This window comes from Macrobrachium nipponense, chromosome 1, assembly GCF_015104395.2.
Source record: "Macrobrachium nipponense isolate FS-2020 chromosome 1, ASM1510439v2, whole genome shotgun sequence".
Classification (NCBI taxonomy): Eukaryota; Metazoa; Arthropoda; class Malacostraca; order Decapoda; family Palaemonidae; genus Macrobrachium; species Macrobrachium nipponense.
Genome location: NC_087200.1, coordinates 11310694 through 11329187, shown reverse-complemented (window position 1 = coordinate 11329187; position 18494 = coordinate 11310694). Strand labels below are relative to the sequence as shown.

Below are 18494 nucleotides of genomic sequence, written 5' to 3'. Positions count from 1 at the left end.
TAGGCTTACTCCCAGTTTGTTTTATTTCATTTGTTTATGGCATTTGTCGATCTCTATGTTACTTCATTCAAATGAACACCATATTCTTTGGAGGCTTGAATAATAATAATAATAATAATAATAATAATAATAATAATAATAATAATAATAATAATAATAATAATAATAATAATAATAATGATTTAAGGTCCACAATAATATTCAGCAGTGGACTGTAACGACCTGTAAAAGCGCTACAGTAACTTTCTTCAGTGGAAAACCTTGGTCATTAAATTTAAATGCTGTGAACTCTGCACACAATCTGATTAAAGCCAAAAATTGTGTGTAGAGTTCACAGTATTTAGATTCAATGACCAGAGTTTTGCACAGAAGAAAGGTGTCACGATGGGTTCACCCCGTCTCTTGTTTTAGCCAATCTTCTTCTTCTTCCCAGCTGGTTCCCATTTTTATATGGGGTCGCCGTTTCGGATGAGCCGTTTCCATCTATTTCTATCCTGTGCTTCTGCCTCATCAATTCCCTTCTCATGTAAGTCTCCTCTCTCACAGTCCTTCCATTCTTTCTTGGTCTTTCTCTTCTTCTTCTTCTTCCTTGAACCTCCTTCCCCATAGTATGTCTCCCAGCCTGGTCCTCATCTCTCTTCAACAGGTGTCCATACCATCTCAGCCTCCCTCCTGCACTTTCTTGATATTTCCTCCTGCACTTTCTTTGATATTTCTGTTTTAGCCAATATATGCATGGAATTAGTTGAGAGGGAAATTCTTGACAAAAACAAAGATGAAACTATTCCAATATTATGGGTGACACATATCAATTATGCTTTTTGCTGTCATTAAGGTATCAGAAGAAAAACTAACAAAGTTAGTGTTGAACTTGCCAGTAACATTTAAACCATAATTAAATTCACCATAGATAGAGAAGTAGTAGACTCGAAACGAGCATTCTTAGATGTTTTAGGTTTTAGAGACTCGAACAAACAGTTTTTATTAAATTTTCGGCATATTGGAAGGCCTACTAATTCGGAAAGTTATATGCGTCATTATTCCTTTCACAATAACAATGTTAAAAGCAACGTAGTAATGAGTCTTGCATTTCACTGATGAAGCAATTTCTCGAGTTCGTAGTTCCTATTTCTGCCTTTTTCAGTCAGAATAATATCTCACTATAATGGCCGTAATGTCTGTCCGTCCGTCTGTCATTCAATCACGGCCAAACGGCTAGTCTAATGGACATGAAACTTGCAGGGTTATAGTGGGGACCCTTAAGATGGTTTATAATGGGGTTTCATCCTACCTCTCCACCCACCCTCCGAAGGGTGTGGGGGTGAGAAGGGATTCCTTGAAACGGAGCTGGTTTTGCCTGTGAAACGAGGCTGATTGTGCCCGTAGACTAAGTAACTTTACAAATTTTCATGCATAATTTCTGTATACATATGTTTGCCCGTGACTATAATACTTCTTCAGTCCCAGGTGTGTATGAAATACCATGCAGAGATTGGAAAGAGAAATATTTTGGTGAAAGTGGGAGGGGACTTGGGGAATATCAATGGGCTTTCTCATAGCATGCACAAAACGATGCCATAGTAACACACACCTTTGATAACGACCATAGACCATACTCTTCTTCTTTCCCACCGTTATCCTACATTAAGGGGTCGGTTGCCTGACGTGCCTTCTCCTCCACAGCCTTCTATCAAAGGCATCATCATCCACCAAACCTCTTTTCTCCATATCTTCCTTTCTTTGAAATATCACGCATGGGTTCTTGTTTGGCAAAGGGGTTTTTGCAACTGCATGCCCTTGCTGTCAGTTATTGGCGGTGGGCCTCGCCTTTGACTAAAAAGTCCACCTGCGAGGCAGCAGTTTCCACAGTTATTGGCAGTGGGCCTAGCCTTTTACTGAAAAGTACGACTGCAAGGCAGCAGTTTCCGCAGTTATTGACGGTGGATCTAGCCTTTTACTGAAAAGTATGACTGCAAGGCAACAGTTTCCACAGTTATTGGCGTTGGGCCTAGCCTTTGGCTAAACAGTAAGACTGTAAGGCAGCAGTTTCCAGATATTGGTAGTGGTCCTAGCCTTTTACTATAAAGTAAGACTGCAAGGCAGCGGTTTCCACAGCTAGGCAGTGGACCTAGCCTTTTACTAAAAAAGTAAGACTTCAAGGCAGCAGCTGAATTCTAGTCGCCTTTTTACGACCCGCAGAACTTACGGTGGTAGAATTCTTACACCCCTACCACAGGGTAGGACCATAGACCACGCTGGAGTGCAGCAGATATTACCTACAAGAGTAACAACGTCAACAGAAGACGTTTAGTTGAGGATTCTTTCAGATGAAACAAGTCGTTTGTCAACAGGGACTCCATTGTCAATTTCTATGTTGTAAAGAACTTTGAGAAAGGTTTCAATGTGAGGACAGGGTCTGTTTCCTTCATCCGATGCTGCCGCTGCCTATCCTCTCAGACCGTGGCAGATGTCACGTAGCCTATATGAATCCGAAACATTTCAAGCGGACGACGAAATGCGCATTGCGTGCACGAGCACAACTCCGGATTACAGAATCTAGCAGATTGGATACGAGAAACATAAACACTTATTCGTCTTTTGTATCGAAGTTTGGAATTACAATCCACTACTGAATATTATTGTGGACCTTATATCATATCCCAGTCTCGACATTGAGAAAACTAGTTTCATTAATAATAATAATAATAAATAATAATAATAATAATAATAATAATAATAATAATAATAATAATAATAATAATAATGCCGGGTACCAACTCAAGAAAAGAGGCAACAAAATCAACCATCTGATGTTCATGGACGACATCAAGCTGTATGGTAAGAGCATCAAGGAAATAGATACCCTAATCCAGACTGTAAGGATTGTATCTGGGGACATCAGGATGGAGTTTGGAATAGAAAAATGCGCCTTAGTCAACATACAAAAAGGCAAAGTAACGAGAACTGAAGGGATAAAGCTACCAGATGGGAGCAACATCAAACACATAGATGAGACAGGATACAAATACCTGGGAATAATGGAAGGAGGAGATATAAAACACCAAGAGATGAAGGACACGATCAGGAAAGAATATATGCAGAGACTCAAGGCGATACTCAAGTCAAAACTCAACGCCGGAAATATGATAAAAGCCATAAACACATGGGCAGTGCCAGTAATCAGATACAGCGCAGGAATAGTCGAATGGACGAAGGCAGAACTCCGCAGCATAGATCAGAAAACCAGGAAACATATGACAATACACAAAGCACTACACCCAAGAGCAAATACGGACGACTATACATAACACGAAAGGAAGGAGGGAGAGGACTACTAAGTATAGAGGACTGCGTCAACATTGAAAAACAGAGCACTGGGGCAATATCTGAAAACCAGTGAAGACGAGTGGCTAAAGAGTGCATGGGATGAAGGACTAATAAAAGTAGACGAAGACCCAGAAATATACAGAGACAGGAGAAAGACAGAAAGAACAGAGGACTGGCACAACAAACCAATGCACGGACAATACATGAGACAGACTAAAGAACTAGCCAGCGATGACAATTGGCAATGGCTACAGAGGGGAGAGCTAAAGAAGGAAACTGAAGGAATGATAACAGCGCACAAGATCAGGCCCTAAGAACCAGATATGTTCAAAGTACGATAGACGGAAATAACATCTCTCCCATATGTAGGAAGTGCAATACGAAAAATGAAACCATAAACCACATAAGCAAGTGAATGCCCGGCACTTGCACAGAACCAGTACAAAAAGAGGCATGATTCAGTGGCAAAAGCCCTCCACTGGAGCCTGTGCAAGAAACATCAGCTACCTGCAGTAATAAGTGGTACGAGCACCAACCTGAGGGAGTGATAGAAAACGATCAGGCAAAGATCCTCTGGGACTATGGTATGAGAACGGATAGGGTGATACGTGCAAATAGACCAGACGTGACGTTGATTGACAAAGTCAAGAAGAAAGTATCACTCATTGATGTCGCAATACCATGGGACACCAGAGTTGAAGAGAAAGAGAGGGAGAAAATGGATAAGTATCAAGATCTGAAAATAGAAATAAAAAGAAGGATATGGGATATGCCAGTGGAAATCGTACCCATAATCATAGGAGCACTAGGCACGATCCAAGATCCCTGAAAAGGAATCTAGAAAAACTAGAGGCTGAAGTAGCTCCAGGTCTCATGCAGAAGAGTGTGATCCTAGAAACGGCACACATAGTAAGAAAAGTGATGGACTCCTAAGGAGGCAGGATGCAACCCGGAACCCCACACTATAAATACCACCCAGTCAAATTGGAGGACTGTGATAGAGGGAAAGAATAATAATAATAATAATAATTGAGAAACAAATCCACTGTTATGTACGGGCACTGATATATTAAAAATGGGTCTGTGCAGAGATCTTTCGGGACGCTGTCCGATTCCTATTTTCAGTCTAAAATGGGAATGTGACAGATTCCCGAAATCTTTCCGTATAAATTCATTCGTAATATATTTCTACCCATACATGAAACCCACTTACAAATATTTGTATACCTCAAGAGAACTTTCACATATGGCTCGCCTCAACCACTGTCAAAAACGAGAACCGCTCGTTCCAGTCAGCCGCATGGACCGTAAAGGTTAGCGAATACGATACGTTGTTACGCCCAAGTAATGGAGAGATGGGCGGCGGCGCGGGCGCAAGGGCGCGGGCGCAATTAAGCGGTGCATACGCTCATCCTTAGCACGCCCGGAGGTAGTAATGAGGCCATTTTAGGCGGAGACACTATACCCCCTGTCACCTAGACAAGATATCAGGTGTTCGCTGCGCGGCAGGAAGTAGTAGTAGTAGGAGGAGGAGGATTGGGAGGAGGGGCTCGGGGAAATATGTAAGAGGAATGTAGAAGAAGAAGAAGAAGGAAAAGAAGATAGGAGAAAATGAAGGACAGGAGGAATGTAGAAGAAGAAGAAGAAGAAGGAGAATAAGATAGGAGAAAATGAAGGACAGGAAGAATGTAGAAGAAGAAGAAGGAGAAGAAGAAAAGGAAAGGAGTAATGTAAGAGAAGAAGGAGATAGAAGAAGCAGAAGAAGAAGAAGAAGAAGAAGAAGAAAAAGACGAAAAAGATAGGAATGACGTAGAAGAAGAATGGAGAAATGTAGAAGCAGCAGCAGAAGAAGAAGAAGATGATGATAGGAGGAATGTAGAAGAAGAAGTAGTAGGAAAAGAAGAAGAATGGGAACCAATAGACAGAAAAGGAAAAAAAAAAGAAAAAAAAAAAAAAAAAAACACGGACTGGTACAAGAAAGAATATTGTAGAACCAATATCGAATTTCTTCTTGGTGTAATCGAATAGCAGGCTGTGAATTGAACGGCCCATTAAAAGACATTTAGGAAGTGGAAAAATATATTTTTTTAATCTGGTGTACTTCCCCTATCTACCTATCTATCTATATGTCTATCTATCTATCTATATAATTTTATTTCTTACATCATCACCTTCTCAGTTTAATCCCCATTCAAGCTATATATTTTTATATGAATTTATCTAGGTTATTTCTAACGGAAAATTTAAAATAAAATCCGAAGGATTAACCCCTCTTAAAAGATGAGAGATTAGTACTGGACTCAGGAAAAACAAAAGCAGGAAAAGAATTCCGGAGCTTGTTAGTAGAGGGAGATGAAACCAGAGAACCAAGTCTTCCAAAGAGTGTTGATATAATTTTTTTTTTTTTCGGATACGCCTGTCACTGCAAAGCCTTGAGCTCCACCGTTAAAGAAATTTGAAGAAATTACGGTGTCTGGTAGTGGGAAACGAACCCGCGGTAACTGACCTGACCTGACCTCATCATCATGATTTCTTCAAATTTCTTTGAAGTTGGGGCTCAAGGCTTTGCAGTGACAAGCGTATCCAAAAAAAAAAACCAAAAAAAAAAAAAAAAAAAAAAAGAAAGAAAGAAAGATGAAAGAATTTGAGAAGTTTAGAGGGTATTATGGCTATTACAATTTCATATGTACCTGCTAAAAATGAATCTATCAATAGATTCTACACACACAGACACACACACACACACACACACACACACACATATATATATATATATATATATATATATATATATATATATATATATATTAATATATATGAAAGATATCTGTGCAAAGAACGAGAAATTAATTCTTATAAACAACATTCAACGACAATTCTCCTCATTCCATTTTAAATTATGGAAAATAGTTTACGTGTCTACTTTCTTATATTCCTATGAATTAATGATGATTATGACACATCAGTTCTTTGATCGGATAACCTGGCTGACGTCGCAGATGGTCATTAGGTATTTTTCATTGTCATATATTTCTCTAGCTTTCTAATAGCCGAAAAAACTGTCATTGGAAAAACGGAGAAAACTATTTCAATTGAATGCTGCTGATGCAGTTATAACGCTACATGTTGGAAAAAGGGTCTGCTATCTATTATTATTATTATTATTATTATTATTATTATTATTATGATTATTATTATTATTATTATTATTATTATTATTCTTATTATTATTATTATTATTATTATTATTATCATTCATGATTTCTGCGGGACAAAAATAAGGACATTATCCAGTTAACGTAGTATCCACAGAAAATGTCGAAAAAATGGGAAAACCGAACTAGATAAAGGGCAAGGAAAGTGGGGAAACTAGAAAGAAGAAGCAACGTAAACAGATAAGCAAGTAATCAAACGAAATTGGAAAATTGAGGCAAAGTGGCAGCATCCATTAGCCCTGCAAAAGTATTGCCATCTTGCAGGACGACTGATCATATTTTTGGGGGGAAAATGCGTTGAATATATTTCCAACGAATGCAGAGCTGAGGAGGAAGAGAGTATGTGCGAGGAATGTAGTCGAATAAGTTTGATTTGGATAAAGTGTTTGAGGTTAATGAAGATATATATATATATATATATATATATATATGTATATATATATACATATATATATATATGTATATATATATACATATATATATATATATATATATATATCTATATATATATATATAATAATATATATAGATATATATATAATTATAAATATATATGTTATATATACATATATATATATATATATATATATATATATATATATATATATATATGTATGTATGTTATATATAATATATTTACGTATATACTCGTATATAATATATATATATATATATATATATATATATATATATATATATATGTATTTATATATATAAACATACATACAGATATCCATACATCTGAAACTAAATACATAAGATGAGCGCAGATATTAAGTCACACACATATTGATGTATGGAACCATTCACGCGTACGTCACAGTTCTCTCTCTCTCTCTCTCTCTCTCTCACCTCTTTGGAAGCCAGCGATAAGAAATTTGTGCTGGAGGAGACTGGGAGACACTCATTGTTCTCCCAGATAGAGTACATTGTTGCTCCGTGAATGCAGAGCCGGAGCTTCTGGGACAACCGTATGGAAATCTCATTAAGATCAACTTATAGATAGAATAAGTTGGTAGATGGAATAATGGTGATAGATAGAATAAGTTGATGAACGTCGATGTAACTGGGAAAAAAATTATACTCGCACTACATCACTTGAATCAGTTAATGTGAGGAATACGGATTTTATTTTAATCGTTATAGGACTATTTATAAGGAGCCCTGGATGACATATCATATATAGTCTTATAGCTATATATGTCTATGAGTACAGTTCACAAAGAGGCTTGGAAGACTTCATTTATCTATGGGCACAATTCAGAAGGCCAAAGGAGCTTTATCCTTTGAAACTTCAATTTTATAATAAGGAATAGGAATCTTATTTTCATCCTCGTGGGGACTGTTCTTAGAGAGCCCTGGAAAACTAATATAGCTTTATAGTAGTAATTTATCTTTTTTCTATATTTTTAAACGACTGTAATTAGGAAGTATTACTAATATTATTACTAGCAAACATATGTATATAGAAATTATGCATGATAAATTCGTAAAGTAACTAAGTCTATGGGCATAACCAGCTCCGTTTCACGGGCAGAACCAGCTCCATTTTAGGGAATCCCTTCTCACCCCCACCCCCTTCGGAGGGGGGTGGGTGATGTAGGAAGGAACCCCATTATAAACCATCTTAGGGATCCCCACCATAACCCTGCCGAGTTTCATTCCCATTGGACCAGCCGTTTGGCCGTGATTGAATGACAGACGGACGGACAGACACAATGCCCAATATAGTATGATTATCTTTATTTGTTTTATAATTTAGCTCTTTTGGAAATAGCTACTCATTTCCATACGTTTTAGGATGTAATCATGCGGCCCCCAAAGAAAGAACAACGAATTTACTAAAACTGTTAAATAAATATTCTCATCAACATTTTTGGGAATCAGAAACACTTTTTTTTTATTTTGTTTACCCAAGTAAAGGAATAAACAGATACCATGTGAACTAGTAAACCTCCCCAAAATGTTTTGAATTCATAAATGTCTTATTCATTCTTCGTAACAGAAAGAATACTTAGAGAATAATATACACCAAGAATTTTGTTGGGATCTGAAATGTATTTTAGCAAATGAAAACATAAATAATTCCTCTTTCTAATACAATTCTCGTTGCATTTTAATAATTTATGTGCATTTTAATGTTTTTATTTATTAATTTCTTATGTTTTCTTTCTTTTTCTAATTGTGGGTCTCTCATTGTTGCTTAAACTGGTGAGCAACGCACCGAAGGTTGGCACATCGAAAGTGAGTAATTAGAAAAGTTAATTAAACATTCAAGGTATGACCCAAAGAACTGACTCAATTTGAATTTTAGTTGTTCCTTGGTAAAGGACTGAAACGTTTCGTCTGGGGCTCCAGACATCCTCTAACATGGAGGAGGGTGATGGACTAAGCCTAAAGGGTGAGTCCGTCTGCTCATATACTGGTGGTGCAAGGGGTGGGGCGGGTGTGGGCCCCCCCCCCCCCCCAATTCACCTTCTTTCCGGGGGGGACCTACGGGTTTATTCTTTTCATCTCTTCTTGGCATCGTCACCCGTGAGATGAAAGAAGCAGCCAAGTAGTTGAAGGCCAAGGAGGTTATCACTGTATGCTGGGCAGACAAGACGCCTGCTTTCATTTCAATAACAATGAAGGAATACCACGAGAAGCTCGATTCCATCTTGTCTGACTCATCAAAGTTTGAGCAGCTCACACAGAACCTAGCATAGGACATCAAGAGGGCAGCCAACCCATCAGTGCGGCAACCAATGCAGTCCACCTTCCGCCCATCCAAGGGGACTTCAGCCTTGGTTACCTCTGTGGGAACGTGAACACCTATAAGTAAGGCAACCCTCTCTGCCTGATTATTATCCAGATGCCTGCCCCGACTTATGCCTTGGCCAAGTGCCTCATTCAAATTTTGGCACCCTACGTCCCGAGCAGCAATAGCCTGAGTTCATCCGTGGAGTTCCTCGAGGAAATTCATGACTTCCCACCATGGCATCATGGCATCCCTCAAAGTAGAATCAATCTTCACCAATGCGCATATTGATGAGACAATTGCCATCATCTTGGATCGTGTCTACTGGGACCTGTCGACAGCCCCACTCAATATCCCAGAAGCCTCTTTGCATACTTGACTAGGCATTTGTACGAAAAGAGCGCCCTACTCTACCCACTGAGGACAAAAGGAGGGCATTACCATGGGCTCTCCCCTGGGAGTCCTCTTCGCCAACTTCTACATGGACACGGTGGAAGAGAGAGTCTTTGTCAAGAGCCAGCGCCCCCGCATATACGCCCATTACATCGATGATATCTTCATGCAAATTGACATCGAGGATGAGGTAGAAGCCCTTCGTCACCAATTCCAGCAATGCACTTGCTAAACTACACTGTCGATTTTAGCACCAACGATCGACTCACCTTCCTCGACATCTTTGTAACAAAGACAGAAGACGGCCTCCGTACTTCTGTCTATACAAAGAAGACCAATTTGGGAATGTACCTCAATAGAAATAGCGGGTTCCCTACCAGGTTTAAGAGCACTGCCATCAGGGCCTTTGTGAAAGGGCCCTCTCCTAATGCTCTACCTGGCAGATACACACCTCGAGCTTGACAAGGCTTCACAGATGCTCGTTAACAACAGCGATTCTAATTAGCTCATCAACCGAAAAGTGTGCACCACCCTCAAAAGATGGAGTTCCTCGAGGAAATTCATGACTTCCCACCATGGCATCATGGCATCCCTCAAAGTAGAATCAATCTTCACCAATGCGCATATTGATGAGACAATTGCCATCATCTTGGATCGTGTCTACTGGGACCTGTCGACAGCCCCACTCAATATCCCAGAAGCCTCTTTGCATACTTGACTAGGCATTTGTACGAAAAGAGCGCCCTACTCTACCCACTGAGGACAAAAGGAGGGCATTACCATGGGCTCTCCCCTGGGAGTCCTCTTCGCCAACTTCTACATGGACACGGTGGAAGAGAGAGTCTTTGTCAAGAGCCAGCGCCCCCGCAAATACGCCCATTACATCGATGATATCTTCATGCAAATTGACATCGAGGATGAGGTAGAAGCCCTTCGTCACCAATTCCAGCAATGCACTTGCTAAACTACACTGTCGATTTTAGCACCAACGATCGACTCACCTTCCTCGACATCTTTGTAACAAAGACAGAAGACGGCCTCCGTACTTCTGTCTATACGAAGAAGACCAATTTGGGAATGTACCTCAATAGAAATAGCGGGTTCCCTACCAGGTTTAAGAGCACTGCCATCAGGGCCTTTGTGAAAGGGCCCTCTCCTAATGCTCTACCTGGCAGATACACACCTCGAGCTTGACAAGGCTTCACAGATGCTCGTTAACAACAGCGATTCTAATTAGTTCATCAACCGAAAAGTGTGCACCACCCTCAAAAGATGGTACTGGAATGAGGAAGAAAACCCACGATTCCGCCCCAAGATATGTTATAAGGCCTTCATGCACTCTCAGTATCATGAAGAGGAGAACTTGATGAGGAAGAACATCAAGAAGAACATCCTCCCAACTGAGGAAGGCAAGACAGTGGACTTTATAATATATTACAAGAACAGGAGAATGAGAGAATTGATTATGAAGAACAATCCATCACTGCAGACGAACGTAGTATACCAATTCATATAGCCCACCCGAGGATATCCTGGGAAGTACATTGGTATGACTACGATGTGTCTTGCGAAGAGAATCTCCTGTCATGCTCAAGAAGGGGCCATCAAGAATCACGCCCCCACCGCCTACCAAGACACAATCTCCCATGACAGTATTATTCGCAATACAAGAATAATTGAGAAAGCACCTGACCCTCGCCGCCTGTGCCTTCTGGTGGCGCTGCTCATCCAGGAGCAGAAGCCCCTCATAAATACTACACAGGAGGCCTTTTTGCTCTTGACTTGCATACGAAGAAACACAACCTGTACCGGCAAACAACATCAAATCGCTGCCTGAAAACATCCCAGTTCAAGAAAATACCACTGGAGATGACAGCAGGAATGTTGACTCTATCAATAATATCAGCAGTGATGTCACGCTCTTGAGAAGATCAGCATGACTGCAGGGCACATTTCGGGGCAATGGTTTCAGCCAACTGGCTGGCATCCAATCATAAATCAACTCCCAGTCAATAGTCAATGAAAAATGCATCAGCATGAAGACCCCGCTACACCCCAGTACATAAGCAGACGGACTCTCCCTTTAGCTTTAGTCCATCACTTTCCTCTGCCTTAGAGGATGTCTGGCGCCCCAGACGAAACGTTGCAGCCCTTTACCAAGGAACAACTAAAATTCCTTATTGACTCGGCTTTACGGGTTATACACTGAGTGTTTTAACTACTGGGACGTTGTAATACAACTGACATTTCTAATTACTTATTTTTGACATGCCAAACTTCGGTGCATTGCTCACCAGTTTAAGCAACAATGAGAGAACCAAGGTCAGAAAAATAAAGAGCCTTTATAAGATTAATGAAGCTGATACAGCAATAATATTTATTAATAATGATAATAATAATAAGAAAACAAATAATAATATTAACCGCCTTTCTTCCCTTCTCTCACCAGCCGTCCTCAGCCGAGCACCAGAGAGCCCTCCTGGAAGCGGAGAAGACCCGGTGCGAGACTGAAATCAAGAAAGAGAGGGCTTCCCAGCACTCGACCCTGAGGAACTCCGCTGTTTCCTCCTCAGAAGCCGCCACCGCCAAGTCTGCCATCGAACTTCGCGACGGAGGAACCTCAGAAAATGTCAACGCGAGTCGTCGCACCAACAAGGAGAAAGTGGCCGCTGGGGGCGAGAACATCGTCGTGTCTGAAGATGCCAGTACCCTCTACTGCCCGACCTTTTTCGACAACGTTTACTGTTGGCCCCGAACGCCGGCGAACGTCATGGTTTCCATACCCTGTCCGTCATACGTGAAAGGATTTCAGACGTCTGTGAGTATTTCCATATCATGTAGTAGGTTAAGAGGACTATACACAGGAATTTCATTCATTTAATGGGTCTTGACCAAATTATTTAACAAAATTATTGATTTTTTGAGGTCCTGGAGCAAGAATTTTGCAGACTTTTTGATTTTCATAGGCCTTGACTAAGGGATTTACACACACACACACACACATATATATAGTGTGTGTGTGTGTGCGTGTATGTGTGTGTGTATACATAAGTATATATACATATAGATCTTTCCCCACTAATTCACCCAATATATTGAATTTACTGTATCACCAATATCGGTCAAGAAATGTGAATTCGTATAGCGTTCATACAAACAAACAAACATTTGGTTGTTTATATATATCGAAAATGAATTTATTTACACACATCTGTATGTACAAACTACAGAATATCCATAACATGTTTTGACCAAAAAAAAAAAAGATTATCACTAATGGACGTAAGACCACAACACGAGAATGACTAATGATTCTGACCACCGCTCACTGATATCGGAGTTCCGGGAATAAGGAACAGCGTTAAATGCAATTACAGATGGAATGGACAATAAATTCAATATATTGGGAGAATAAGTGAGGCGAGATGTATTTGTATATACAAAGTGTCAATAAAGTCCCAGTACCATTACAATAAATAAATACTTGTAATGGTACTGGGATTTTATGGACACCCTGTATACTTATGAATATATATATATATATATATAATATTATATATATATATATAATATATATAGTATATATAATAATATATATATATATATATAGCTTAAAAAATCACAGTAGATGCACGTGGCTTCATAAATAAGCGAATACACGGGAAAATGATAGTCAGAAATCCAAGCTTGCTTTCGTCTTTACTCAGACATCGTCAAGGAGCTACTTGACGATGTCTGAGTAAAGACGAAAGCGCTTGGATTTCTGACTATCATTTTCCCGTGGTATTCGTTTATATATATATATATATATGTAATATATATATATATATATATATATATATATATATATATATATATATATATATATATATATAGTATTATATTTACATACACACACACACATATATGTATAATGTCTATATTATATAGTATATATATATATAATATATATATATATTATATATATATATATATATATATATTAATATATACATTATTATATATGAATTTTTTTTCACATCACCATAATTCGTATACACGCATTAAGCTACAAATGTCCTTTAATATCCAATTCGCTCTACCTCGGAATTAATATATTTTCATATATGTTAACCCAAGGGGAATTATTGTAGTTGATGATAATTTCGTCCTCTCGCGGATTTGAACCAGTGCGCACAGGAGAAATGAGGACTTCAGTGACGTCTTTACCGTCGGTAACATCACTGAAGTCCTGATTTCTCCTCCGTGCGCTGGTTCGAATCCACGAGAGGACAAAATTGTTATCAACTAAAAAATACCACCTTCGGTTAAAATTACTTGAGAATATATGCAGAATCTACAGGTCACTTTTGCCAGATACATATGTATATGTAATTAGCCACAATGCTTTCTTTACTTCTCAAATTCCTCGCTCTGTTTTGGATATGCTTGTCACTACAAAGCCTCGAGATCCGACTTCAAAGAATTATGAAAGAAATCATGATGTCCGGTAGCGGGAAACGAACCCGCGATACCGTAAGCGCGACGAGGTCACATTGCCGACCTGACCAATTTAAGAGGGTATTGTGGCTCTTATATTTATACAGGAAAATATATTAATTCCGAGGTACAGCGAATTGGATATCAAAGGACATTTGTAGTTTAATGCATGTATATATATATATATATATATATATATATATAATATATATAATATATATATATATATATATATATTTATATATATATATATATATATATATATTTTATATATATATATATATATATATATAATATATATCTATATATATATACTATATATATATAGTGTATATAAACGTATACACATATCTAATGCATATACGTTACAATCCGTTGCTAAGAAAGCAGCCGTACACACTAAAGATATTATTGCCACAAGTACACCTCGCATGGTGTACTGTAATCACTACTATAGAGCGTTTGTAACGGACCTTTGCACCCTAAGTGCACCTATTTTTTGTAGTTTTTTATTTTAACCTTCATTCTAACTTCCTGTCCTCAATTCCTCAATCCGGCTGTCCAATACCTCTATTACTACTTCTTAGTTAACCACTGGACAGCCGAATGCATCAGTCCTCCCTCCCCGTGTTTACGTCAGACAGCCTGAATTCCGTGAATGAAATAAAAACACGCAAAAGGTGTGATTGGGTTTATCGTAGATAGCTGACTGAAAGGCAACTGAATGATGATGAAGTTTTAGAAAGTATTGCTATGAATATTCCTAGAATTGTACGATGTATGTGACTCAGAGAAAGTTGATTATCATGTCTCTCATTTACTGGTTTTATTTGATTTCCTTTACTTATTTTAGAAGTCTTTTCTTACCAGCTTCAGTTCTCTAAATGTATCGTGAACCCTGCTGAGAATAGCAGTGCAGTCGGGACGTTACTGTCATTACTACGATAGTAGATTCACATCACCCGTGCATATGATGTCTAGGCCAGTCCCTTACGACGCTCCTGATTGGCTGTTGATAAGCCAATCATTCACAGGGCTGGAAACCCTCAGTCTCTCTCTCGAGAGAGTTTACATAGGCAGGATGTATGTTCCACCTTTCGTGATGGATACGTCTATCAAAAGTATCCTTAAGGAGAGGTAGAACATACATCCTGCTTATGTGAACTCTCTCGAGAGAGACTGAGAGTTTCCAGCCCTGTGAATGATTGGCTTATCAACAGCCGATCAGGAGCGCCGTAAGGGACTGGCCTAGACATCAGATTGCACGGTTGAAGCGAATCTACTATAGTAGTCTGATATTGAATGCCTTCGCATCAATCAAAAAAACCAAAAAAAACAAAGAAATATAAAACGCTTCTGTTGTCAACAGACGCAAAGTAGCCATTAGTAATTGTAACATTGAAAGCTTCCCCTCTCTTGTTTGTGTTGCATTACGGCATAGGGCAAACAGACCCTTTTGAATTCAGAATATTTTTGTACCCGGCACAAGGCTACTCAAGTGGTATTGATCAGACGAGGAAAAAAAATCAGTCATTCAATCAATCAATTGGTATTGAAATGCTAAGGTCCAATCTTTTAGGGTAATTCTGAAGTGCATTGGTAAAATCAATTGCTGCACTGTAATTAAAAGAAATAATTGCCTTTGCAAACGGCAACAACAAATCATTCTCTCTCTCTCTCTCTCTCTCTCTCTCTCTCTCTCTCTCTCTCTCTCTCTCTCTCTCTCTCTCAGGATAGCAGTTTGCATCAGTTGATAACTTTGATATAACACTTTTTCTGGCAATCACTGTAGACTGTTAACATCATATAATTTTTTTATAATAATTGTCGTTTTTTTCTGGGTTTCCTCTGTGAAATGCACTCTCATTAATGAAAAAAAGATGTCAGTCATGATTTTATATTCATTCCAACCTTTCTCACTTCTGATAAAAACTCAGATATGTATGTATGCAACAATATGTTTATTATTTACATAATGTTTTAAAAGAAAGCAATCTAGAAATGACAGTGAATTGTGCTAAGTGTCAAACAACATATCAATTGTTTGTTTTGTTTGTGCTTCTTAGACTGTATTTCTTGATAGTGTCTACTATGAGATTCAAAGCCTTTGTCCCTGTGTTTTTCCTGAATAACTTTGTTTTCTGCCCATCTGACAAAGATAATACTTAGCCATAGTATACTTTACATCCCTAACTAATTTTCGGCAGCATTCATTATTACTCATATTGGAAAAGAGTATATTCATAAGAGTAAGATATGGCAGCCGGGGTCACTGGTGGAACTCTAGTGTATGGGTTCAAAGTTGTACGTGACATAAGCATATGACGTCCTGACCCTCCAACAAGGTGATGACGACAAACAGCTGTCTCTGATATTCGGAATGAATATTCGTACCTTGTCAAGGCTTCAAGAATGGCGGCTATGATAAGTCATTCTCCCAGTGCTTGGCTCAAAGTCTAAATTCTACGTATAATTCAATCTAATCCTATACAATTGTCTATTTTTTACAATGATCGTCACCGTCATATTAGGAAAAATAGCAAAGGAGTTACGACGAATGCCAAAGTTTTCATTACTTTGTTCATTTATCTTTAGTTATATAACTTTTCATTGGAGAAATAGTGATAGAAAGTAATATCTCGGGTTACTTGTGGAAACCCTTTTCTTCAAGGATTCCAGCACTCGACCTCATGGCATAAATCCTATATAAATTACTACTACTACTACTACTACTACTACTACTACTACCACTAATACAAAAGTGTAAACAAGGAGTATTGGTTGTATTTCATGATGCCTTCGAAAGGCATTCCTCTGAGTTTGCTGGCGATGTCGACAAGAAGTCGGTGTTACTCTTATACTTACTAGAATTTTGCAACTTTCATAATACAGAATACAGTAAAAAATTAGGTAGTAATGTAAGATTCCCTGTGACAAAGTGTCACCTTTGTCATGCACGTTGATAAAATTTTATTCCGGAAAAACACCGGGACACCAACTGTGAATCTTATAGTAGTTCCATCTACAGTAGCTTCCTCGTGGTTTCACGATTAAAAAAAAAAGAAAAGAAAAAAAAAAAACGAAACGACGAAGAGACTTCCGATAGAACTTGAACTTGAGAAAATTCGGTAATAACATGGGTTGACTTGGCAATACGAAAGGGATTCCGGATCCAGTTCAGCAGCCTTCCTCTGCTCTTAAAGAAGATTCCAGGCGGTGAAAGGAAAGTAGCGTCTGGTGTCCCATATCTCCCTTGTAAGTAACGGGAAAGTGTTGACTTCATTCTGGAAAGTCCGATACGCAGTACAAATAGGAGGACGAAAAGGAGGTGATGCATCTTTCAACTCTTTTTCCAGCCACTGAGATTGATACAGCGTAAACGGTCAGCTAGGTATGGACGACAGAGCTCAGCTATTTTTAACCATATAAATAACCATAACCACAGTTTAAGTTGGATTTATCACGTATAATTTATAGCAGCAAAAGCCAGTTGGTAGAGTCAGCCTTGCTTAAACAAAGACAGGTAATGAACGTCTCAAAGTGCGCCTGGGATTCAGATATCATAGATAAAATCTGCCTTCAAGACCTAGTAAAACGGCTACCTGACCTGTGATGAATCTCTTAGTATAAATACCACTGTTCTGTAACTTTTCTCATACATAACCCACTTGAAGACAGAGAGAGACACAGCAGTCACTGAATATAGTACTTACTTTTATATTTTGGCGTTTTTATGGACTCCCTTTATTCGATGGATTTCTGTTGTAACAGAACATTTTTCCAGTCTATATATATATATATATATATATATATATATATATATATATATATATATATATATATATATATATGCAGTAAACTCTTGCTTTTCCAACCGTTCCACATAAGTATTCCGCCAGAGAAATTCTCCCATCTATCAATAAGCCTGCATCCCATAGTGAAGCAGGGCTGATTGTAATTGTGTGAACAGAAATAGATAGAGGATAATGTGTAAATGTTATTACTTAGAACTCTTAGTAATTTCATATGTGCATTACTTATTCGTGTGAATACCCCGCGTCACTAGAGTCGACCCACTTGCAGACACTGGATTTCACCGGGTGCGTAAACAAGTCTGATCAGCGCACTGTTATGGAGATATTCTCGTCATGGACCTCACTAAGACTCACTGAAATAATTCCCAGACGAATTCAATCACTCGTCCTTAATGAAGGAAGGATGCCCGGAGGACCTGGAAGTGATAGTGAGACATTATTGGAAGATGGCTCGACCATAAGGGAAGAGAGGTATTTTGTTTTTGGGAGCAGGAGAGAGAAAGCGGTTTAGTTACGTCCTTAGCT

The 18494-nt window shown here is 38.6% G+C and overlaps 1 protein-coding gene across 1 annotated transcript in view; it reads left to right on the top strand.

The window, feature by feature from the left end:
- The window catches only part of LOC135219124 (secretin receptor-like), a 260998-nt gene that overhangs the window by 159566 nt on the left and 82938 nt on the right, over positions 1–18494 (top strand). The window contains exon 3 of the mRNA XM_064255577.1: positions 12125–12493. Coding sequence (XP_064111647.1) covers positions 12125–12493 — 369 coding nt within the window. The remainder of the gene's footprint in view (positions 1–12124; positions 12494–18494) is intronic.